The 24,537-nt window shown below is 37.7% G+C and overlaps 1 protein-coding gene across 5 annotated transcripts in view; it reads left to right on the top strand.

The window, feature by feature from the left end:
- The window catches only part of CHD9 (chromodomain helicase DNA binding protein 9), an 84,718-nt gene that overhangs the window by 43,409 nt on the left and 16,772 nt on the right, over window positions 1-24,537 (top strand). For all 5 annotated transcript variants that reach the window (XM_084215198.1, XM_084215200.1, XM_084215199.1 and 2 more), the window contains 22 exons: window positions 2,269-2,418; window positions 3,555-3,623; window positions 3,709-3,764; window positions 5,113-5,230; window positions 5,760-5,846; window positions 7,176-7,313; window positions 9,477-9,598; window positions 10,824-11,067; window positions 12,143-12,319; window positions 13,169-13,312; window positions 13,416-13,671; window positions 14,421-14,631; window positions 16,619-16,814; window positions 17,548-17,715; window positions 18,291-18,470; window positions 19,795-19,905; window positions 20,578-20,774; window positions 21,556-21,755; window positions 22,222-22,381; window positions 23,284-23,373; window positions 24,172-24,275; window positions 24,401-24,518. In XM_084215198.1, coding sequence (XP_084071324.1) covers window positions 2,269-2,418; window positions 3,555-3,623; window positions 3,709-3,764; window positions 5,113-5,230; window positions 5,760-5,846; window positions 7,176-7,313; window positions 9,477-9,598; window positions 10,824-11,067; window positions 12,143-12,319; window positions 13,169-13,312; window positions 13,416-13,671; window positions 14,421-14,631; window positions 16,619-16,814; window positions 17,548-17,715; window positions 18,291-18,470; window positions 19,795-19,905; window positions 20,578-20,774; window positions 21,556-21,755; window positions 22,222-22,381; window positions 23,284-23,373; window positions 24,172-24,275; window positions 24,401-24,518 — 3,296 coding nt within the window. The remainder of the gene's footprint in view (window positions 1-2,268; window positions 2,419-3,554; window positions 3,624-3,708; window positions 3,765-5,112; window positions 5,231-5,759; window positions 5,847-7,175; window positions 7,314-9,476; window positions 9,599-10,823; window positions 11,068-12,142; window positions 12,320-13,168; window positions 13,313-13,415; window positions 13,672-14,420; window positions 14,632-16,618; window positions 16,815-17,547; window positions 17,716-18,290; window positions 18,471-19,794; window positions 19,906-20,577; window positions 20,775-21,555; window positions 21,756-22,221; window positions 22,382-23,283; window positions 23,374-24,171; window positions 24,276-24,400; window positions 24,519-24,537) is intronic.

Below are 24,537 nucleotides of genomic sequence, written 5' to 3'. Positions count from 1 at the left end.
AAACAATTATGAGATACTGAATTTCCCTCTGGTGTTTCACAGATAATATTGCTGGAGGGGAAAAAGGATCAGAAGCCATTTCCCAGAGTGACTTCTCATTAACTAAAGTGATAGCTTGTCCTAGGTAAAGGTTACCTGAAAGGATCTGTAACTTTTCAGTCATGTTCTCTTATCAGATAAACATAAATTTATAGGCCAACAAATGTAATATAAAACACTGAAGATCAGTTCGTTCCTAGGCATATCATGAAATCACCTGCTCCTGGTGTGAAGGGAAAAGAAGGTAGAGATAATCAGGGCTGGCATGAGAGGGAAATAACTTTTATTGCAGAATGTCACAGCATTGCCCTGCTCTCTTTGAAGGAACTGGGGAGAAGCAGGAAAGACATAAATTGCTTTACTTCATTAATTCATTTTCTCTTTAGTTTTTGAATATGTTCATGATTTTATTTTTAAAGAACTGTCTCTAATTTCTGTTGCAAATAGCTGCTTCAAAGCCCTGGGGGGCAATTTTAGGCCTTTTTTCCCCCTAATTCATTTTGCATGCTTAGTTTCACATCAAGTGTCTTCCTTAAATAGATGGATTTTTTAAACTATTTTTTTCATTTTTAATATGTGGTGCTACTTCATTTTTTGTCTTAGAGCCATTTGTTTATGGCCTTAGTTCTCAACTCAGGGAAATACAAAAGGTTTTTTCCAAACAGCTCAGATTATGTATTAATGTGTTGGAGAACATATGTTGATGTTTTGCTAATCACTTCATACTTTAAGAAAAGACATAGTGAGAAGAATTGAAAATGCCAGTTACATAATCTTGCATTGCTCATGTTACCTGGCTTTTTTTTTTTTTAAACCTACTTCTGTCAGCAAACTATTATTGATTTAAGGTATAATGTGACATTAGTGTGTCCTTATATTAGAAATTCCTTTTGGTGATAATGCCTAACACCACACACATTTATGGAAGAACAGCTAATCTACCTAACTGTGGAAAGCTCATGAAGGAGCTTAATTTTTGCAGCTTCTCTGGAAAAATGGTCATAGCCCTTCTTGGGCTTGTGCTGTACCCGTAGGTTACTGCTCAGTTTTTGCAATGTAGTTTAAGTTCAGCTACGTCATTTACCAGATACCAGCCAGACCAGGGGCTGAATTAACAGTCAGGAAGAAAAGTTCCTGTGCTGCAATCTCACTGTTACTTAATAGCTGCTCTGCAGAAGCCATTGTGACCACAGGATTTAGGGTTTTGTCCTCTTCACAACTTGTTCTCCCAACTGAGTACTGCAGTGTAATATAACATTGCAACCTGCAGTGGATTTTCTTGCACAAAAATACCCTTTTCTGTCTAGCTCACTATAGAAATTTGTTTTGCAGAGACTGTTTTGTTTTACCGTTTTCATTTTTGTGCTGATCAGTTCTCTAAAGCAGATTATAGTGTTTTCAAATGTTAGCTGACTAGTTTGATACTGCTATTTTTATCCAGTGAGTCCAATTTACAAATTAATCTTCTGGTTAAATAGACAATGTCTCATGTTGGTACTGAGGGCTAGGAAATGTTATGCAATAACCTAATAATCTTAAGTATTTGAAACTGTGAGTGAGAAGGAATTATTTTCTTTGACTGAACATTATTTCTTCAGCTGGAATTTGTTGTCCTCAGATTGTTGCAAAAGCCAGAATGGAAGGTTAGAGAAACTGCATAGTAAGCTGTATAATGCTGTTAAACAAGCCTTGATTAAGGTGAAGGAGAAAATACAGACATTAACAAAGCAACAGTCTTTATTAGCCATCATGTCAGATTTCATCAGCAATCTGACCAATGTGATCTAGTGAAAACCTTCATAATTTTCTGTACAGCACCATTTAGTAGAGACACATCAGCTTACTTTATATCTTCCCCTCTGATGCTGAAGTTGGACAGTAGCACTCTGCTATTACACTGCATTAGGAAATCACTGTTGAAATACTGATGCTCGTGGAAGATCTGTTATGTATCAGCTTTGCTCCTAAACCCTGAAAAGAGTGTTTCATGTTTGCTTTTAAACCCTAAAAATAAAAGTATCATATGCTTACATGAAAGAAAAAATAGCAATTTCATTAATTGAACATAAGTAGATTACAGAGATACTTTATTTCATGTTTGTTATCAGATGTTGACCTTTGGTTGTAGGTACACCTGAAGTATTGCTTAGAGTGTCCCAGAACATGCAGCTCAGGTTAGGGGAAATTTTGGGTAAAACGTCCATCTCTTTCCTTTCTCCTGCATGGCAGAAGAGGAGATCAAATCGTCAAGTTAAAAGGAAAAAATACTCTGAAGAAGGAGAAGGGAAACAATCAGAAGAAGAAGCAGCTAAAGTTTCTGTTAAAATCAAGAAGAATTCTGCCCCTTTACCTGCTGAGCAGCCTTTACAATTATTTGTGGTAAGTAAAAATTGGCTTGGTCTGTGGGAACTTTGTATTTGTCTCAAGCAGTTCACTAAATAAAGCTCCTACCTTGGAATACATTATTATTTCTAAGCCACAGTTTAGTGTGACATTTTGCTAAGATCTTGAAAACTGGAAGAAATTACTTGTTATTATTTTTTCTGTTCCAAACATCTGTGGACTTAATTGAAGTTAAGAATAAGACTAAGGATGGGTATAGTTCAAGTAATGTTTTATGTGGCATAGGCATATGAAAAAGCTCTGTTCTAATGCTGCCATGACTTACAGAAGCATCAAATTATTTGGGGGAATTTCTGCTTACTGAGGTATTTAAAAAGGACACTCTTCCTCTCCCCACAACCCTTTCAGGTTTACACTTCACTGTTCAACTTGGAGACTCAAACTTACTGTCGAGCCATTCAAGGTAAACAGAGTGGCAGGGAAGAAACAGGAAAAAAGTGTTTATGAGATGCTTGAAAGAGTGCCAGAAGTTGTAAGGGAAGGAGAATGATGATATAATTGTGAACAAATCAGACAAGAGAGAAGGTGACTGACTATTGCAAGCAGCTTGTACAGATCACCTCTGTCTCTGGGACCGCAGCCCCAGTTGTGGCAGAGCCGTGCAATCCCAGCTGTGCCTCGTCTCAGCCCTGCTGCAATTCTCAGCCACAGCCTCCTCTCTGATTCCACAGCGTGTTCTTTGCCTGTGTGCAGAGTGGATAGATCAGACTGAGTTTGTCACATGCTGGGCTTCTTTTCTCTTTTTCCACCTGTCAGAGTTCTACTCCAGTTGTGTACAGCTGAATTCTGGGTATGTCCAGTGCATCAGTTTAACTCAGCAGGGCATTCACAGCGTCTGGCAAGCAGCAGAATCCCCAGTGCTTGCACTGTGTTTGGCAGGTGAGCCCTGCAGCTGATGCTGTTTGGAAGTGCCAGACTTGCTGTAATTCTGCACATAACCCTTTCTGGATTTTAAATTTTATTCCCAGCCTGTTAAGGAATGCTGCTGGTGGAGGTCAAATTTACCTTTATTGCTCATCTTCTAACAAGCCACATGTGGTTGAAGGTTTTAACCCTGAGAGAGAGGGCACGTACTGCAGTTTTATAATATCATTGTTTTCATATGTTTACAGGAAAATCCAAGTGAAGAAGATGCAGCAATTGTAGACAAAATCTTGTCCTCCAGGGTAATAAAGAAAGAAGTAAGTGATTGTCATGGGATGAAATAGTTTCTTTGAAAAAGGGGGCATCTATCATTTTACATTTCCTCTGAATTTCCTTTTCCAGATATCTGCAGGGATGACAGTAGACACAGAAGAGTTTTTTGTAAAATACAAAAACTAGTAAGTATTAAAAAGTTGTTTCATTGGATGTGTTGACTGAACTGTTTAGTATCATATTTATGTACTCAAGTTTTGTATTGCTTGAAGGGTGTTTTGTCATCGATTGAGATTTTTCTTTACCAGTTTAATCTTTAAATTTCTAAGAATCTGTGATATGGTAGTGATAATTTTAAACCTATGAGGATTGTGGAACCAGCACTGTTCAATAACCTAGCAGCTTTTATTTGCCAAACAACAGAATTTTTTAGAGAAGATATTTATGAAATTAGAAGATATGTTTATTAAGTTCAGCAGGGACTACATACCTGAGGCAAATTTTAATTTCATGAATTTACATCAGAGGTGTTTTGTGAACCTAGATTAGATTTATAGTGTCATGAATTTAGGAGATGCTGATGTGGTAGTTGGACTTGTTGTTTCTAAAAGAAAGAAAAACCTGTGATAGAAATGAATTTACATGAAAAGCAGGAAATTATAAAATTGTAGAAAGAAAATAACTTTTCCCATATTTTATATTTAATTTCGTATCTATTTTCCTGTCACAACTTAATTCTTGATGCTGGAAATCCAGGCTTATTTTAAATTTTACATATGTGAATAATTTAATCCGATTTTTGCTATAATGTAACTTTTTTTAGACTCTTCTTCCACATGTTATTGGAGACCATTTACCTTGTGTTTTTATGAAAGGGCAAAATCTGTCTTTTCATCCGAGAATGAGTAATCCACAGCTGTGCCTTATTTCTAGCATATCTTCAGAAAGCTTAAAAAATGATGGAAATATACTACAAAGGGGGTGTGAGGAAGAAATAAGAGTACTTCTGTGATGTAATTTCAGAAAGTCTCTCCCAGGGACAGGTAGATGCTGCAGCTCCTGGTGCTGCTGGTTCTGTCTCAGAGCTTCTGCCCCAGCCCAGTCCAGGGCAGGTTCCTCTGCCTCAGGCTCTGCTGCTCCCCCTGAGCTTCCCATGGCTGAGCTCTGTGCTCCAGCACTGCCTGGAGAGATGGTCACAGGAGATACATGGAAAAACCAGATCCAATATAGCAGGTCATTTGTATCTCTGGGTGCTTTCTGATGGAGCTGTCAGATTTTAAACTTGACTTGTTTAAGCTCACTTGAAATAAGCTTGTTTCTCTTCTTAGGACGCATGAAAGAAATCTGTGAATCTGTAGAGTTTCACAGATTCCAGCTCAGAAACATTGCCTTAACTCGGTGCTGCAAGATGATTATTTGGAAGACTAAATCTTTGATCTTTATGGTGGATTCTGTTATTTTAACTGTATATTAAAAATAGATAGTAAGCTTTTACTTTCACCAGTGTGTTAATGTCAATCTCTGTGATTTTAGCTCATATCTCCACTGTGAGTGGGCCACAGAACAACAGCTTTTAAAGGATAAAAGAATCCAGCAGAAAATAAAGCGATTCAAAGTAAGGAAAGCACAAAGAGCTCACTTTTTTGCAGATGTGAGTATAAAATAAAAATTAATTAAGCTTTTTTTTTTTTTCCTCCTTGCAAAATTTGTAGTTTGCTTTTATATAGAAGAGTTGATTGGTGAGCCATTGGTGTTGTTTGCAGCAGGGGGTGGGTTATTTAATGTCATTTAAAGAGTAAGTCTTCTGGAGTCACTGAACTCACCTAACTTGCATGGTCTAAAAGTGAATTGGTTGAGTAACTACTTAGAAGTGGTAAGGAAGGAAGGATTGTGTCAGTATGGGTAGCTTCTGTTGGACTTCCACAGGACAGCACTTCATCCCAGAGATCTGGTGTCAAATCCCTCTTCAGTGAGGGTTGCCCAAGAGAACCAAGGGGGTGTGTGCAGGGGGCTGGTGTGGAATTTAAGGTCTGTGCAAAAACCTCAATAATTTCCAACTACCATATTAATTTTGTGTACGATGAGACCAAGTCTTAGCAAATACCAACTGGTTTTGCCTCTCTACTGATTTTATTAATCTGATTTTTATTCTTACTGATTTTATTCATCTTTCACTGCAGATGGAAGAGGAACCTTTTAATCCTGACTATGTTGAAGTAGACCGGGTATTAGAAGTGTCTCTTTGTGAAGACAAAGACACTGGTGAGGTAAGTATGTCTTAAAGCAAGTCAGGAAGGTACAGCTCCAGGTAGTGTTTGACAGTTGTAATTTTATCAGATCTCAGGGTAACACTTTAATGATTTTAAAGCTTCAGTAATATTTGTAATGAGACGTGACAGTCTTGTCCTTTCCTGTGCTACCTGTGGATTTGAAAGACAAGTCAGCATTTAATAGCTTATATTTTTATTAGTATTAATAGGTCACAGTAGGCAAAGCTTAGGGATTGACTGACATAAATGTCAGGTTCAATAATTATCTTGTGAGTTCCATCAAAAGGCTGATCCCATATGCTGTCTTGTCCCTCTGATGGTGGCATGGGGTCACTGGTAATAAAAGCTTTAGGCAGCCAGTGATTTGAAGTGCATTGATAACCACTAGTGAACCATTCCCTCTGTATTTAATAAAATTCATTTTTTTAATATAAAAGTACCTCTTCTGAAAAGCTATCACACAACAAAAATATTCTGAGATCAAAAAAAAGAAAGAAAACAGAAAAGCAAGTCAAGCAATCAAATTGCCACAATTCAGAAAGTCTGAGAAGAGTGGAGATCATAGACTGAGAAGAAAGTTGTTGATTAAGGCTGTTGGAATATCTATAATGCTTATTCTGCCTGTGTGGATAGCAGAGTGAGCAGACTGTTTCCTAGTGATTTCTGCATTAATCTTCCTAAGAGTTGAGAGTCAGAATGACTTTTCATTGTATGCAGCAGATTTGTCATTATTAAATTTTTAGAAAAAATGTGTTGTCATAAGACTTTCCCCTCAGCTTCTGAAAGGATGGCTCTTTATTTGGTTTTTAAATATTTACATCTTGAACCTAAGTAAGATGATCTACTTTGGTTCCATTTTTTCTGTATGTTATTCATGAAGCCTGTAAAGCTTTATTGTTGATAGAATTTTGTTTATAAGACCTCTGACTTAGGAGCTATAAAGCTCTGGTTTGGGCCTAGGTAGCCTGATTTGGAGAATGGAGGAAATGTCCTGAGTGTAGCACTTCTGTAGTTAGTTCTGCCACCCTGCCCCATTTCCACAAATATCACAAATACTGTAATTGATCTTTCCTGAGACTAAAACAATATTTACTTGTGGGTAAGAGGGATTGAAAAGCACTCCAGAGGTCTATAGAAAGTGGCAGAGTGTTGGGAGCCATGAATAAGTAGGTAGATAACAGGAATCTGCATGGAACATTTAAAAAATTGTCAGAAATATGATTTTGATTCCAGTTCTTGTGTAAGCAAGCTAATCTAATAGTAAGGCATATTAACAGTCTGTATACTAAATTAAAAACTGATAACATTCAGAATTTTCTTCTGCAGCCTGTTATTTACTATTTAGTAAAATGGTGTTCGTTGCCATATGAAGACAGTACGTGGGAGCTGAAAGAAGATGTAGATCAAGCAAAAATAGAAGAATTTGAACAATTGCAAGCTTCCAGGCCTGACTCAAGGAGATTGGTAAAATTATATCTAATTTACTTGTCTTTCTTGGTAAATCTGACTTAGTTTTCCCAACTTTAAATTCCTGTGTTAAAACATAAGGCTTATTGACATTCTGTGTGAAGTGTCTGTGTGCCCTGTTACCTAGGAATAATAAAACATCCAAGTAGGCATAGATAAATATTCTCATCTTAGTTGTTACTCTAAAACAATACAAATTTTTGGTTAGGACAAAAACCTGAAGTGCTGTGATTTTCTGACTTTCTAACTGAGCAGTGAGCCACAGGTTGAAACTGGCTATCACAGAACTGAGCACATTTAAAATGAGCAGAAACCAGGATGACGTGTTAACACCCTTTTATAGAGAAGACAGTTAAATTTTGTGCTTCAGCACTGAAGGGAATTGGCAAATGAGATCTGTCAAACAGGTTCTGTAATTTTTTCCTGCTTTTATTTTTCTTCTTGTTGTTAAAGAGCTAGCTGAAAGGAAGAAAAATACATATAATTAGGAAATGTGTTTTATCTTGAAATTATCAATCTTCTGTCTCTTAGAGCAGGAGAAAGCAAAATAGTTCTATTTCAAGTCCTGTATGTCATTGTCAGAGTAGGACATGTGTCCTGCGTGGTGTAGTACAACACTTGTTCTAACTTACTTCTTTTACATAACTAAATATGCACAATGTTTTAATTTGGAGGCTTTGGAATTTATTTTAATGGTTTTTCCATCTACAGATAATGACAGTAGTCACGATTAACATCTTCATATTATATTGAGTTCATTTTTGTAGTATTTATTTAAAATCCTGACATTTTGGCATGTGGGAAGAAGAGCTGTTATACCTCTGTTACCATATTTGGCTGTGAGAGAAAAAGATGATTAAAGCGCAACTGTACAACTGACAGTCATCTCAGCATCAGCAACAAGTATTTTTGCTTCAGGCTCCAGCAGCTACAAGAAATTATTTGCTGACTGCAGCCCTGCAAGCAGGAGCATGGCTGCTCCAGGAGTGGGGGAGTGGACAGATGGCAGCTGGTGGGAGAGGGGAGGAAGCCACAGCTGCTGGGGAGGGGCAGCTCCTGCTGCACCCAGACCTGGGCTCAGGTGATGCTGACGCTGGCAGTGCAGAGAGGGAGAATGCACATGGAAAATTCAGAGCTGCCACATAAGGCCACATGAGTCTCGAGTGAATGCAAGCTTTTATAAATGCTGGGAAATGGGGAGGGAGAGGGGGGGAAGTACAGCTGGTGAGAAAAGCTCCTACTAAAATTACTTCACTTGAATGTGTGAGTTTGTTCACGTTGGGATGCAGGAGCTGTCAGAAGAGTTTTCTGCTGGAATCCTACCTAGTATCAGTCAAAAACTGCGTGATTCCACCTGCTAAGCTAGAGGCCAAGCTGTTCTGGCTCCAGGCTTGGGAACTTGTGTGTTTGTTTGTGTATATACATAAATATTTTATACACAGTCTCCCAGCCTTCCTTAGCTCGCGAGGGCCCTGCAGGTGATACACCTTGATGCTCTCTCTGTTTTGTCATGGCCTTTGTCTCGTGGCCTTGCCTATGCTGATGCTGTTCTGATCAGCTCCCTTGGGGAAATCTATTCAGGACACTAAAGCTCTCACAAATTCACTTTTTTTACTGCTGGCCCTGGCTTCATGCACTGGCAGTGGGCCAGAGTGATCAGCAGTGCAGGGCAAGTGCAGAAGGGAGAGGACAAGATCCCAGTAACTGTGTTGATGCCCAGACTGCTTCCAGAGCTGCCTTAGACTTCAGGGATGTTGTTAATCCCCGTACTCATTTGGCTCTCTTGTAGGTCAGCTGCCTGTTTGTAGAGCTGCCAGATTTCATGTGGTCTTGAAATTTCATATATAAATGATTTTGTGTGCCCTGTTATTCCTGCCAAAGTATTTGTATTTTATTTTTTAGAAGCCAGTTGCCTAATTTAATTATCATATAGACTTGAATTAATTTTAAAAATAGCAATTCATAGAGAAAAATTAATACAAATGTCAGATTTTTGCAGACTATTAATTAGTAAGTGATGTTACCAATGACACTTCACTTTTAAAGTTGAATAACAAAATTCTAAATCTAAAGTGATACACTCACAAAATAATGGTGTTAGATATTCTGGAAAAATAAAGCAAGTATCAATCTCTACCTATATTTATCTTTCCCTTAAAGGACCGACCACCTCCAAACTCCTGGAAGAAGATAGAACAGTCCAGGGAATATAAAAATGGCAATCAGCTCAGGGAATATCAACTGGAAGGACTTAACTGGCTCCTGTTCAACTGGTACAATAGGTATATGCATGGAATATTTTTAATGTAGATTTTAAACCATACGGAGTGAATCACTTTTACTGGGGCTGAATACTGTTTTAACTAGGTTTATTGCAGCTTCTCTGCTTATAGCTAAAAGGATGTAACTGGAACAAATTTCTCTACCTTTGGGTGTGCAACGATGTTTTATCCACAAAAATTAACAAAACTATTAAAATAATACAGCTAACATAACTGAAGATAAATTTTCAATGGCTATGAGGAAATTAAAGCAAAAACAACAAAAGCACAAGCTTTCACAATTTTTGAAACTGGTAGACACTTGCATCTTTCAAAATGATTGCTAGAAATAGTATAATAGAGTTACCTCTCTTCAAAAGTAAGGCTAGTAAATAATTGCATTATCTGTACTTGAAGCTGAAGTTAACTTCTGTGCATTAATGCTATGTGTTATGAACAGAAGTATGATCACTTAGAAGATCTTTCCCAGAATGATGTATTTTCTCTAAGTTCATTTTCTGTTAATGTATCTTCTGCTTGCTGTATTTCCAAAGGACCAGTTGCACATCCCTTATAGAGATGGTGGCAGTGGGTATAGCATTTTACCATGCACGTTATTGATCTGCAGAAGGAAATCTGATTTTAATTCTCATTCAAGCAGTGCAGAGCTGTGTGACATCTGCAAACAGAGTGAAGGGCTGGAATGTATGGCTGAGGGCAAGCATGGAGTGGTGCTTCATGCAGTAATTAAGTTTTAGGCATCTGTGTAGCTCTGGAATCAAAAAGGGAAATTTGTTAATGATGCTCTGATGCACTTCTTTCATGTGAGTAGCTGGGATACTTCCTATGTGTGATTTCTAGGGATTCTTCATTAATTTCTAGCAGTTTTGTCAAGGTGAATGTGCATGTAGGAAACCTGCCTAATTTAAATTCCTTTAATTAGGGCAAAGGTAGTCCCAAAAGAATACTTCTGGAATATTTTTGTAGGAGAACTTCACGGAACATTCTGTTCCCAGGTTTTGACAGTGCTAAACCTGATGCAAAGGTATACACAAAGGTTTGTGCATGTTCTTTCACCGTAACCAGGGAATGCTTTCATGGATCTTTTTGAAGTGCCTCAGTTTTGACTGTTGTTGTAAACTGGTATATTTGAGCTTTGTTTCTGTAAATTGTTCATTTTACTAGCAGTGTTAGGCTCTGTACTTTATTTGATGATAGTAACAAATAATTTTTTTTTTGCTTTCAGGCGAAATTGCATTTTAGCAGATGAAATGGGCCTTGGTAAAACCATTCAGTCCATTACATTCCTGTATGAAATCCTCCTGACGGGTATAAGAGGCCCTTTCCTGATCATAGCTCCGCTTTCCACTATAACAAACTGGGAGAGGGAATTCCGCACGTGGACTGACCTGAACGTTGTGGTGTACCACGGCAGCATGATCAGCAGGCAGATGATTCAGCAGTATGAGATGTACTTCAGGGACTCCCAGGTATGGGAACCTCCCTCTGTGCAATAACTCACCCTAAACATGGCTCAGGTGGCAGCACTGACAAGGATACTTGACATTATCTGTCTTTTTATCTTGGTGAAAGTCACTTCACGTTCCAGGATGTTACATTTGAGCATCTTCAGCAAATGCTTACTGGGTAAATTTAGTGGCAGTGTTAGCAGCAAGATGTGTGTGTTGTTTCACTGTGCTGAGTAATTTTGCAATTGAATGGCAGTGACGCTGGTACTCTTGTGGAGATTAAAGTGTACACAGATGGTTGCAGTTGGGTCCTGAATTTGAAGAGCAGGGAGGAAAAAAATAATTCTGATTAGGCGCTGCTACCTTTATGAAGCTGTTAATTTTCTTTTGCTGGTGTTAACTGTGTACAGGCTGAACTTGCTTTTCTGAAACACACACCGTTAAATGACGTGAGAAAAACTTGAAACCTGACTACTTTTAAAGGGTTTTTTTTTTCTTTTTTTAATATATTGTGTGTAAATAATTCTTTTTAATTGTCATGGTGTTTCTTCAGAATTGATAATGCTGAGAACTTTTTATTAATTAGTGCTAAATATCAAAATGACATCTTGTTTGCCTAATGACTTATTCTATGCTGCCTTGCTGAAGGCCTTACATGTTCTCCTTGTCAGCCCAATGGAGTAAAAAGTTTTCATTTAGTTCCCCTGTAATACTGTGATTGCTTACTTTATGACTGCTAACTGTATTAACATCATATATTGTGATTGATCAACTATAGAATTTTTCCTGTCACTCTTTCAGATTTTCTCAGCATTAAAAATCTACATACACCTTCTGAAACAGTTGTGTTAGATGGCTATATCTGTAATTTAAAAGGGGTTAAATACTTTCTGTTGCTTAGATAATACTGGATTTGGGTCCGTGAATAATTACTCATCAGTATTAGTTAGGGAGTTACAAAGATTAAGTGTGATGAAAAAGCAATTTATAATGTAACATCCAATGTCTGGCTCCTGGCAAAATTTCAACAAGGAAATGTGTACATTGAGCAGCTGGGAGGGAATGTAACAAACTGTGTGTGTTGATGAATTTCTAGGGCCGTATTGTTCGAGGTACCTACAGGTTCCAGGCCATTATCACAACATTTGAAATGATCCTTGGTGGCTGTCCAGAATTAAATGCAATTGAGTGGCGCTGTGTTATTATTGATGAAGCTCACAGACTCAAGAACAAAAACTGCAAACTTTTGGAAGGACTAAAATTAATGAACCTTGTGAGTAACTATAGTTCACTTTTCACTTTTTGGGGTTGATTTTAGTTCAGAATAGTATGATAATAAATTAAAAATTTTATTTACATGTCAAAAAAGACCTCTCAAGCAGTGTTTCTTGAGGGATAACTATTCCTGATACTCTTCAAACATATGTGGTTTTGATAGCTTATGCTGGTATATTTGTGATTAAACAAAATGTGGCAAGTTCTCACTGTTAGCACAATCTATTTCCGATGATACTGTTGTACAGTTTTTGTTTTGATTAGGATGAAAATATCATTTAAAATTTGCTTTAGTTTTTGTGCAATGTGTTAAAATTTAGCAAGTATTTTAAGCAAGTTATTTAACAACAAAAGCATGCAAGTGGTAGAATTTTAAATAGACAGATTGTCTAGGCCAGTAGTTAAAATTTTATTTTATACAGCTAGAGATTTTTAAAAGTAGATACTACCATGTATCAGATGCCCCATGACTAGTTTTGCATTTTTTATTGCTTCATTATTACTTTCCAGTGTGTTCTCAGAAGTCCTCTTGAGTTGCTTTCACATACCTGCTCAGTGTATATTTTTCACACTGCAGAGAGGGAGGATTGTAAATCTGTGAATATTGCAGGCAAAGTTGAAGTGTTCACTCATTCCTTCATTACAGATGTAGGAGGAAAAAATCTAAAGGAAAGCTACTAGAAAATATTTATTGGTGTTTTTTTAATAAATCTGCTTATTTGTATTACCTGTGTGCTTAGTGACACATAGAACTGGTGTTTTCAGGTTTTGGTGCTCAGACTTAACACAAACATTTTTGCAAATGTGTGCAGATAAGGTTATGCAAAGTGTTTTTGTCCTTTTCTAGGAGCATAAAGTGCTGTTAACAGGTACCCCACTGCAGAACACAGTAGAAGAATTATTTAGCCTCCTCCATTTTCTGGAACCATTGCGTTTTCCTGCTGAATCTACATTCATGCAGGAGTTTGGAGACCTTAAAACAGAGGAACAGGTATGAGTTCATCTCAGCTTGAGAGTTCAGGAGGGACTCCCTTTTCACTGAGCTACAGTATTACCTTTTTTCATGTTCCAATAAATGGTTATGCTTCCTTTAGGTTCAGAAACTACAAGCTATCCTGAAACCCATGATGCTCAGGAGATTAAAAGAAGATGTAGAAAAAAAGCTGGCTCCTAAGGAGGAAACCATAATAGAAGTAGAACTAACTAATATTCAGAAGAAATATTACCGAGCAATTTTGGAGAAAAATTTTGCCTTCTTATCCAAAGGAGCAGGGCAGGCGAATGTACCCAATCTGGTTAACACTATGATGGAACTCAGAAAGTGCTGTAATCACCCTTATCTCATCAAAGGTAAACACAGGATAGGGACTGAGGATTTTTTTACTTATTTTTTTACTTTCATTTAAAATAAGTAAGAATTTTGTAATAATTCTTCAGTGTTTTCTTCGGATTTTCCAAGGATTGGATTAGGTGGAAACATTTTTTTGATAGATACAAGACTAAGTTGTGAGACATTTGCATATTTGAGGTCTGAAGCTTGAACTTATTCTGTAGGTTTTCACAGAACATTTAGAAGCAATTATCTCATGGAAATGGTACAGCTCTTTAAAAGCAGTGCAAACAAGAATTTTAGGTCTAATCAATGGTTCTTTCAAGTGATATGATCTCTGTCAGTCTTCATTGCTTTTCTCACTCACTATTAACTGATTTTTTTCCTGACTTGCAAGAAAATACGCTTTACACTCCAAAAGTTTTGACTTTGATTTCAGAAGTAGTATTCAAAATACTGGTTTTTTTGCAAAGACTCATGACCCATTTAAAATATGACAAGACAAAAGAACTTTTTTTTTTAGTTGTTTTTTTACAGTACTTGGGAATAAGTATTTCAGTTTTTGAAATTTGGAGAGTGGGGGTTCACCTCATTCAAGGTGTTTTTTCTGTGGTGTTCTGCTTAAAAACTTAAGACTTGTTTTCAAAGCTGATAAAAATAGATGTTGTTGCTTAGGCTTCAGATCCATCCAGAACTCTGTTCTGTCTCCATGAATGTGGAGATATTTGTGTAGATACATCCATAGGTATGAAAATATGTTCTTTGATAGGTGCTGAAGAGAAGATCCTTGGAGAGTTTAAGGAAACATATAGTCCAAGTGCTCCTGACTTCCACCTGCAAGCAATGATCCAGTCTGCTGGTAAATTGGTTCTTATTGATAAGCTTCTTCCAAAAATGAAAGCTGGAGGCCACAAGGTCCTTATCTTCTCTCAAATGGTGCGCTGCCTTGATATTTTGGAGGATTACCTTATACATAAAAGGTAAGTTCATCTTCTCTATCCTGTGGTGTATTGCTCTGTGTGAATGGTAGTTCAGGATTAATGACAGCAGCCCACCAAAGCTGGGAGTTCTGGGTGTTTTTGTTTGCTAAGCAGTGTGTAAGTTTGTGTTCTGGGATCATTTGTTCACAACTAATTGAAAACTTCATAGAAAAACTGAAGAGAGGTTGTCCAATTTGAGTAAACCATGTGCCTTCAGTCTGTTACCTTTTCCATTAAGCATTCAGTTATGTATGTACTGTTTTTACATCTTCTGTCAGAAGCCTGGCAAGTTCAAGCTTATCATTGCTTGTCCGAACCCCAGGAAGCCCTGAATGTGTTCTTTACTTACATGGTGTTGATCTGGGACCTCATGGGTCCAAGATACAGCTCCTTCCTTCCAAAGGAATATAAACACAAAGTAATAAACAACTGGGGATGTGGTTTTTATTCATGTTAAAGTGAAAATGTTCTTCCTGTCTTTGCTAAATTGGCTGCTTTGAGTTTTGCAGCAGAAGTGAACTGCCAGCCATAAACCTGCTCCTTAGGCTGGCTTTTGCAGCCATTTGTAATTGCACCCTCTTATTATTACAGACTATTGACTCCATGGAAAATAAATGCCTTTTTGAGCATGTGACTAAATAATTGCATAAAACCTTAAACTTGGTTACAATTAGTAGCTGCTGTATCAACCTGAGAATCTTTAATAAGGCATAGTTCTTGTTGTTTTACCAGTGTTGCAATGTACAAACTGCTCTGAAGTATGTAATTCTCAGTGAACTACATCATAGTAATGCAGAGTTAACATGTTGAAAAACAAAAGTTATTAATGTTAAGCCTTCCTGCAGTGGATACTGGAATACTGGATATTAGGTTATTTTAATATCTGTTTTAGTGATAGTTTTATATTAAAGCTGTCTGTTTGAACTGGGAGTGCAACAGTTTCTGATTTATTTTAAAAGATTAATTTTAACTTCATAGTGATATTTATAATTCTTCATGGAAAATGTTCCTTTTTCTGCAACGATGTTACATTCAGACCAGTGAATCATATCTACAGGTGGAATCTTTTGAAATCCATGGACGCTGAAATGTGCTATGTGCTGCCATTTGATTAGAAATGTTGGAGTGCACACATGATCAGACGTCGCACTTAACAGAATTCAGGCCTGTAGGAGATAGATGGCTGCCTGCCAGAATGCCTGTGGTCCTGTGGATTATCTGCTGTGCCATTTTATAGCTGATGAGAAGAAAAATGGTTGTGAGGCTAGGTGCACATTCAGCTTCTTACTCAGTGTATGAGTACAGAAGTATTTGCTCACTCTTTAAGCATTTTGCTTGATTTCAGAAGTTTCAAAGCAGTCTTTGTAATTGTCAAAGGTAACAAATGACAGTTTTACTTCAGGCTTGAAAATTTGCTCGGTTTAGTCTAGGAGGCCTTGATAAAGGCTGTTGAAGGTGCTATCATGTCATTTTTGTTCCAGTTCTCTTAATCTTTACAGAATCAATATGCAGTTTGTCCAATCACAGCTCACCAAGTTCTGGTTTCTGCTGATTTCTTGGTTACACTTACTGTGTTCAGGCAATCTGGTATATAATACAAGAGTCCACTGTCCTGCTTGTGTTACCCTAGGCAGGGATCCAGTACGTGAAAAGCTCGAGTGTCCACATAGGACTTCAGGTTAGGGTGTGTTTTAATAAGTAATTAATACAGCCATAATCAGGTCGTTGCTTAGAGGACAAAATGCAGAAGAACTTGTCTTAAAATACCAAGTGTCCAAGTGTTTGGACTTGCTGATGTGCCTTGGTACTACAGCTCTGCAAGTTCTGACATGATTCGTGGTTATGTTGCCCGCTGCTAATCAGTGTTATTCTGTGCAGTGAATGAAAGTGATAAAGACTAATTCTGTGAGCAGTAGACCTGTTCAAAGACTCTCTGAATTCCAGACCTGTTTGTAAAGCCACGTGTGCTGTGTCTGGCTGTTGGCAGGTACCTGTACGAGCGCATCGACGGGCGCGTGCGGGGGAACCTCCGGCAGGCGGCTATCGACCGCTTCAGCAAACCCGACTCGGATCGCTTCGTCTTCCTGCTCTGCACCAGGGCTGGGGGCCTGGGCATCAACCTGACTGCAGCAGATACCTGCATCATTTTTGATTCTGACTGGAATCCCCAAAATGACCTGCAGGTAAATTTCTTTGAGCGTGGTAGAGACCCCTAATTAAACCCAATGGATAAGAATTTAATCGCTTTCAATATTGTCTGTGTTTGAACACACGTAATTTTGACACGTTCATGTTTTTAAGGCATGTGTTTTAAGTTTTTTAATGCCTTCAGTTCAGAAGAGATCTCATTTGGTTGGGAAGTTTTCTTTCAATTACTTTTGAAAAATGTAGCACAGGTGAAGTCAGTGATTTGATAAAACTCTTCAGAATTGATGACACTGTGAACCCAGGGGCTGTATTTTGCATATACTGACTAACACAGTTTATGGAAATAGAGGTGTTCAGTTGAAACATAATATGTAGAAAAGGATTAATATGCATTAAGAAAAAGTGAATTAATAGAATCTAGGAATTGGATGCTGAAATTTAAATAACTCTCAAGTTGCAACTCCTTTACTGTTTGTATCAGGAGATCAGCTAACTTAGGAGCTAGCAGGTCTTTTTATCTGGTGTTACTGCAAGGGAAGTACCAGTCAGGGGCATATAGCACAGGCTATCTGCATTTTTCATGCTACACTGTGTTCACTTTGTGGAAAATGCCTGATAGCTTCTGTTTGCTTAAATGTGTGTTGAATCCTTTTGAGTACATGCTCCTGTTTTTGGACTGGGCTACAGCAGAAACAGGTTTTTAAAAGATCAGTATGTTATTCCTAGGTAAGTCTAAATTCTAACTGCTCTCTTCCCTTCCTTCCAAAGGCTCAAGCCCGATGCCACAGGATTGGTCAGAACAAAGCAGTGAAGGTCTACAGACTGATCACACGTAATTCCTATGAGAGAGAGATGTTTGACAGAGCAAGTCTGAAACTGGGACTGGATAAGGCTGTCTTACAGAGTATGAGTGGAAGAGAAAACAGTGTTGGTGGTGTATGTAGATTTATTTCCTGAAATAACCTTCCTTTTGCTTCTGTAATCATGTGGGAATTACTTTTAAATTACAGAAGCTGCCACTTTTCCCTTTTTCTGTCATTTGCATCTCCATTCTGTTTTCTGATGTGAACTAGCTATATAACTGATATAATTTTAAATCTAGTCAGTTACCCTGATAAATCTTTCACTATTTCTTGCCTCATAAAGTTCAAGGTAGATAATGTCAGTGCTAAAACAAGGAGAAAAGTTTCTGTTTGTTTCCTTGTATTTTCTCATACTAAGATAATGTGTTACTTTAATATAAGTAAGAACTGGTAATTTTTTTAAAAAAGCAGATCATGGTGTTCAGAATAGCCAAAAAAAAGAAAGGCATGCTTTTAGAAATGTGTACTGTAAGCACCTAATTTATTATTTCAGCTACCAGCTAGACTTTTCTCATAGCTTTTAACGCTCCAGATTTAGGCTTACAGATCATAAGGCACAGTTATGTTGTGGAAAGATGGGAAAGAGGAAGAGAAGAGACTTCAGGGATTTTTTTCCTTGACTGTCTAAACCTGATTTTATTTGCTCAGATCCAACAACTCTCCAAAAAAGAAATAGAAGACTTGCTTCGAAGAGGTGCCTATGGAGCCATAATGGACGAGGAGGATGAAGGCTCCAAGTTCTGTGAGGAAGACATTGACCAGATCCTGCAGCGTCGGACCAAAACCATCACGATCGAGTCCGAGGGAAGAGGCTCCACGTTTGCCAAGGTGCAGAGCAGCAGGGTGTTCTGTGACAGAACAGAGCTGTAAATGTGACTGCCCGTTGTAGAGCTCAGGCCTTACTTTTAAGTTCTGTTTATTTGTGTTTCATGGGGCTGTGTGTGAGGTACATATTTTGGGTTCTTGCATCTGTACGCTTCTGTGAATGTGCACATAAAAAGTCAGATTGGCACAGACAGAATCTGTAAATGCCAGGTGCAAGGAGTGTGCTTGAGCAAAGATGAGTAATGGATCTGTGCTGCTTTGGGAAAGGCTGGGGGTTGTGTGAGAGATGATCAGCTGCATTAGCCAAGAATATTAAAACAAATTTGCTTATAGATCTGGTTGTATTTAGATACATTAAGGGCAGGGGAAAATATATCTAGCAATAATTAATAAGGTTAAAAATTATTATGGTTTAAAATGCATTCTAAAAATGCATAAACAAAGGGTATATTTTGAACCTTGAGCTTTTTTGGTAAGAATTGGAGAAGCAAAATAAGAAGTGTCCTAAAATAGTAGTGAGTGGAGATACATATATGTACATGGGAAGGGGGCTGAGAGTGTAAAATATCAAGCAGTAAAACTGAGCTTGGGGTGTGGGCACTTCTTAAATGCAATTATGAGAATTCCAAAAGAATAAAAAAAGGCAAAGAAAAAAGAAGACTTAAAATATTGTGAATGTATATTTATATTCTTAAATGGCAAGATTTAAAAATATTATTTATTTATATGTTTATTTAGGTTTTCTTGTATCTTGCTGATTATGCCTTAAATAAGAAGTAGATTTCTAAAGATCATCATCACTGTCTTTTTATCAGAAGAGTTAGAAATTTTTATATGTATTTACTCTTTTCCCAAATGCAGTGTATCAGGGTTTTTTAAATGCCTTCTGAAATTAAGCCTGTTCCATGCACTCAGGCTTTGATTGTTGGCAGCTTAAACACCCCTTTGAAATTTCCCTCAAGCGAGTACTTCTGCATGAGATGAAATCCCCAAATGCTGATAAGCCTCTTCAAAAGATTCTTTTTTCTTCCATTCAAGTAATTTAAATTCAGACTTAGAAGCAGAAGAATCTTGCTGCTTAATGTTCTTCTCTCCTGATGGTGCATAAAAGTTCATTAGATTTTTCAGATATATTATGGATCTGATTTTTAAAACTTAAGGGGGAGGAGAGCTTTTGAGTTGCTTTGCAGTGTAAGTAACTTCTAAAGTCTTAACAGCTGCTTGGGAGATTTTTGATGAAATAAGGTCAGGCAATCTTTACAGCAGTGAGGCAAACTACAAACTTTTGATGTATGATGTTGGTAAGCTTTAGTTTTATGTATTACAGGCTAGTTTTGTTGCATCTGGAAACAGGACTGATATTTCACTAGATGATCCCAACTTCTGGCAGAAATGGGCCAAAAAAGCAGAAATTGATATTGATGCTATCAGTGGTAGAGTAAGTACTTTTTTAATGTGTATTTTTTTCCAAGCATGTGCTGCTGTTGAATTCTGAAATTTCAGGTATGGGATTTCTGGTGCTTTTTGATTAATATTTCAGCAAATAAAACTTTTTGTGCTGGCTTATTTGTGCATGAGCAGTCAGCCTGCTGACAGCTGTAGTATTTCCAATTTCCATCCTGTCCAGTAAAAAGTTTGGACGTTTTTTTCTTAAAGACCTGAACATGATTGAAAGTGTGGAATTACTCTGATTGTCCCATTTCTCTGTCTGTAAATCTTGGGCTAGAATCTGCAGAATAAGTGACTAAAACCTGTTTAAATTTTATAATACTGAAATCTGTCCTATACTTGAAGACATTCCCCATGCATTTGATTCAAAAAGGCTTCAGTGCCCCCTTTCTCACAAAGACTGCAGAGTAGTCTGTGTGAGTATTCAGCTGAGATGAGATACTCTGTGTTGTTTGTAACAAATGTACTGACATTAGCATATGAAACTCATTTTTTGTTGCCTTAAATACCACAGAATGTTTTACTTACTCCACGGGTGTTCAGTGTCCTCATGAAGCAGCTGTGAACGACAAGAGATAGGAATTGTTTCTGAACCGGAGCTGCGTACTTGAGAAAAACTCACCAACTGTTTCTCTCACAAGGTTTGTTTGCGATTTTGCAGAACAGCCTTGTCATTGATACCCCAAGAATCAGGAAGCAAACACGGCCCTTCAGTGCCACAAAGGATGAGCTGGCAGAGCTGTCTGAGGTGGAGAGTGAGGGCGACGAAAAGCCAAAGCTGCGCCGGCCGTGTGACCGCTCCAACGGCTATGGAAGGACAGAGTGCTTCCGCGTGGAGAAGAACTTGCTGGTCTATGGGTATTGTGCACATCCTTCTTCTTTCTCTCAAGGGTTTTAAAAATACTTCTTTTTCCATGTAGTAAATTGGTTTTGTGGAATAACTTAACTCTGTATTGGCAATGACCTGGAGTGTGTGCAGAGAATGTTTTTAGAACAGGAATTTATCTTGCACCCTGTAATAAATCTTCCTGACAATTTGCAATTAAAGAAACATTAAGAAAGAAGGGTGAGAATCTTTCTTCAAATGAGATTGCAGCATTTAACATGGGCACTGCAGGAGTCTCTCTAAAAATCATTACAGTAAGTGCTGCAGGCAGGCTCAAGGCTCCTTAAAAAATGTCTGAAATAATGCCTTGGTAGGTAACTTGATTTTCATAATTGTAGAACATCTTGCACTTCTGTGAGGCACAAATAGGAACTGAGAATCTAACCAGTTATTTTAAGCATACTGAAATCAGATAACTTGATTTGGAAATCAAATCTTAGGTGTTCTGCCACCCATCTTAAAAGAAAAATAACAGCATTCTTGTCAGAATGAGTTCCCATCAGTGTTGTGTCTTTGAAGTTTAAAACAATCATCCATATTTTTTGTAAAGACACACTTCTTGTTTAAAACTCTGTTTAAATCAAGTGGAGTAACATGCAAATGTTACTTTATTATTTCTACTCAGTAACTTAAGCTGAAAGGCAGAGTTTAAAAGCTAAGTATTTTAGAGAAAAATTCTCTTTTGTAAGAGAAGTCCATAGCTACCCCAGTGTTTCACTTCCAGGTGCTGATTTGTGTTTCACTTTGGACTAGGTGGGGCCGATGGAGAGAAATTCTGTCCCATGGGCGCTTCAAGAGGCAGCTGAATGAGCAGGATGTGGAGATCATTTGCCGAGCCCTGTTAGCCTATTGCCTTGTTCACTACAGAGGGGATGAGAAAATAAAGAGTTTTATCTGGGATCTCATCACCCCAACAGAGGATGGGCAAACACGAGAGTTACAGAACCACCTCGGTAAGGACTTCATGTGTTTCTGCACTTAAACAGCTTCATATGTGTGTGCCTGTGGTGCTAGGATAAAGACAGCAAAAAGCCCTCTCTGAACACGTCCTACTTGAAATAAATGGGATTTATTTCAAGCACACGATTAAGCTGATGGGCAAAGAAATGTCATTGCTGCTTTGCCTTGGATTTGATGGCTTACCCAAATGGTGTTTGGTGTGAGCTTTCATTCCAGTTCAGAGGAACCTATTCTGTTTCATGGTAGGTGACAGACAGCCCACTCCTCTTCTCCCCCTCTCCTGTTGGTCCTTACTGGTGATGTGTACTCCAGAGATGTCCTGAGACACAAAAAGACTCACATACAGAGACTGATCTTAGTGTTGATCCTATAGTGCAGATTCAGTACCTGTATTGGATTTGGGAACTATCAATATTGTAAGCATTTATATCTATACCTGTAATATTTTACATTATGTAGGCTTATCAGCCCCTGTGCCAAGAGGAAGAAAAGGAAAAAAAGTGAAGACCCAGGCTAGCACTTTTGATATACACAAAGCAGAATGGCTTCGAAAATACAATCCAGAGCATCTGTTGCAAGATGAAGGCTACAAAAAGCACATAAAACACCATTGCAACAAGTAAGCAGTAGCTGAAGTGTGAATGTCTTTCAATGTTTTTTCTTCTAGTTTCTCATTGTCTAGACTTTAAAATAGTTAAGGCAGTAGGAAGAAGGTGTTAGTTTGATTAGAATATATAGGTCGTGGTGTCTTTGGAGGTGAACAGATGATTTCACATGTAAAATAATTCTGTTACAATTTTTGAAGAAACTGTTTTTGTCTACAGAGGGATCTCTTGCTAACATGTTTGGGATGCCTTGCAGCAGCCAAGGGACTAAAGAGTGGGAGTGCTAATCAAAGAGACTGAAAGCACTGAAGTTGTTGCCCCTCAGTTTTACATGCTGTTTCCCTGGCATGTTTTCTAGGCTTCAGAGAATCTGAGCTACCAGTTTGTGAAAGCTTAGTCATTCATGGCAGGGAATGAGCTTGGTTTAGATAAACGACTTTTCTGTAGCAAAACTTGTCATATTCTGCTTGGACAATCCATACAGCTGTAGTCAAGAATTGAGGTAAAGCCTGGAGAAGTCATTGGGGTTATGCACCAAATTGTCAGTGAGAAGGAAAGGAAAGCTTAAGGGGAGGATGTTCATTGTCAGCCCACTTGATCCTCTCTAAGGACATATTCTAAGCAGGAAAAGAGAAATAGCACTTCATTTTTATCAGTATTTTATGAAACAAGTGAAGAGTGTTCTGCTGACCCTGGTCTTCAGGATGTGAAAGAAATTTTGCAATTAAACAGTTCATAAATTTGATGACAATAAAAAGTCTTAGGTCACCTGAGCTGGATGTTAACCCTTCTTAAAACTGAAGGAAGTATGTTTTAGGAAAACTACTTGACATCTCTGTGATATAACAAAACCATCCACAATTATTAAAAGCTTTTTGAGTTCTAATAGTTGTATTTCTCTCTTTTCTTTATTTAGGGTCTTACTTCGAGTAAGAATGCTATATTACTTAAAGCAAGAAGTCATTGGTAATGAATTCCAAAAGGTCTTTGATGGAACTGATGCCAGGTGAACTATAGAGAGAGTATTTTTACTTGTTTATTTCAAATGTCAGATGAATATTCAAGAATCTGCCTAGACCTAAATAAGAAATGTTAAAACTAAATGTGTTTATCCTTAGGCTGTGAGGAACATGTTTTTGTTTTCTCTTTGTTTACTAAACACTTCATCAACTTGACGTGAGGAAGTCCTGATTCCTCTTCATGAATCTAGCTATGTAAAGTAAAATGAGTCAAATAGATTGAAAAAGTGAGTGGAAGATAGAATTATGTACTTGACATGATAATTGGCAGGTTTTCCCCTGCTTTTGATTATGTGCTGTGTGTTCCATTAATGCCTTCTTTTTTTTTTTTTTTTTACTTTTTTTTTTTTTTTTTGAAAAGGCAACTATTACTGTTTGGAAATTCTTTAACTCATTGATACAGGAGCTTGTGGCAGATACAAAGTTTTAATTTGATTCAGAAATACTGGTGGGGAACAGTCCCTCTCATGCTATTAAACACTAACACAGAGAATCCTTGGTTTGCAATGTTGTGCAAGCACCAGCTGCTGGGAGTTGGTGAAGTTCACTTAGAGAGGAAGAATGTTTTATACTGGTTTTGCTTTTGTATTCTTTCCCTATTACTGGTCTCAAATACTAAATACCAAGCTGTCTGGGTGTTTTGTATTGCTGGTTTTACTGTGTTTATGTCCTTGAAAACAGAAGTTTAAAGTCCCATATGAAGTAGAAATGTACTAAAAATTAAAAAATATATTTCTTCCTCTGAATTCTATTGATGTTGGTATGCTCTTGGTGGTTGTCTTTAGTGAAATTGATGTTTGGGTTCCTGAGCCAGACCACTCTGAGGTTCCTGCTGAGTGGTGGGATGCAGATGCAGATAAATCTCTTCTAATTGGAGTTTTTAAACATGGTGAGTAATGAGGGTGACTGTGTATGTACTTCCCCACACCCCAAAATAAAAACACTCACCCCTACACTCAGGTTTTTTTGGTGTACTCTGGAAGTTGAATTTTTGCCACTTTTTTTCCATTGTAGGTTATGAAAAATACAACACTATCAGAGCAGACCCAGCTCTTTGCTTCTTGGAAAGGGTTGGAAAACCAGATGAGAAAGCAGTTGCTGCTGAACAGAGAGCAAATGATTATATGGATGGGTATGGAAGTGGAAGGGAA

This window comes from Fringilla coelebs, assembly GCF_963513975.1.
Source record: "Fringilla coelebs genome assembly, chromosome: 14".
In the NCBI taxonomy this organism is placed as follows: Eukaryota; Metazoa; Chordata; class Aves; order Passeriformes; family Fringillidae; genus Fringilla; species Fringilla coelebs.
The sequence above is the reverse complement of the archived record's forward strand: the minus strand, read 5'-3'. Positions and strand labels throughout refer to the sequence as shown.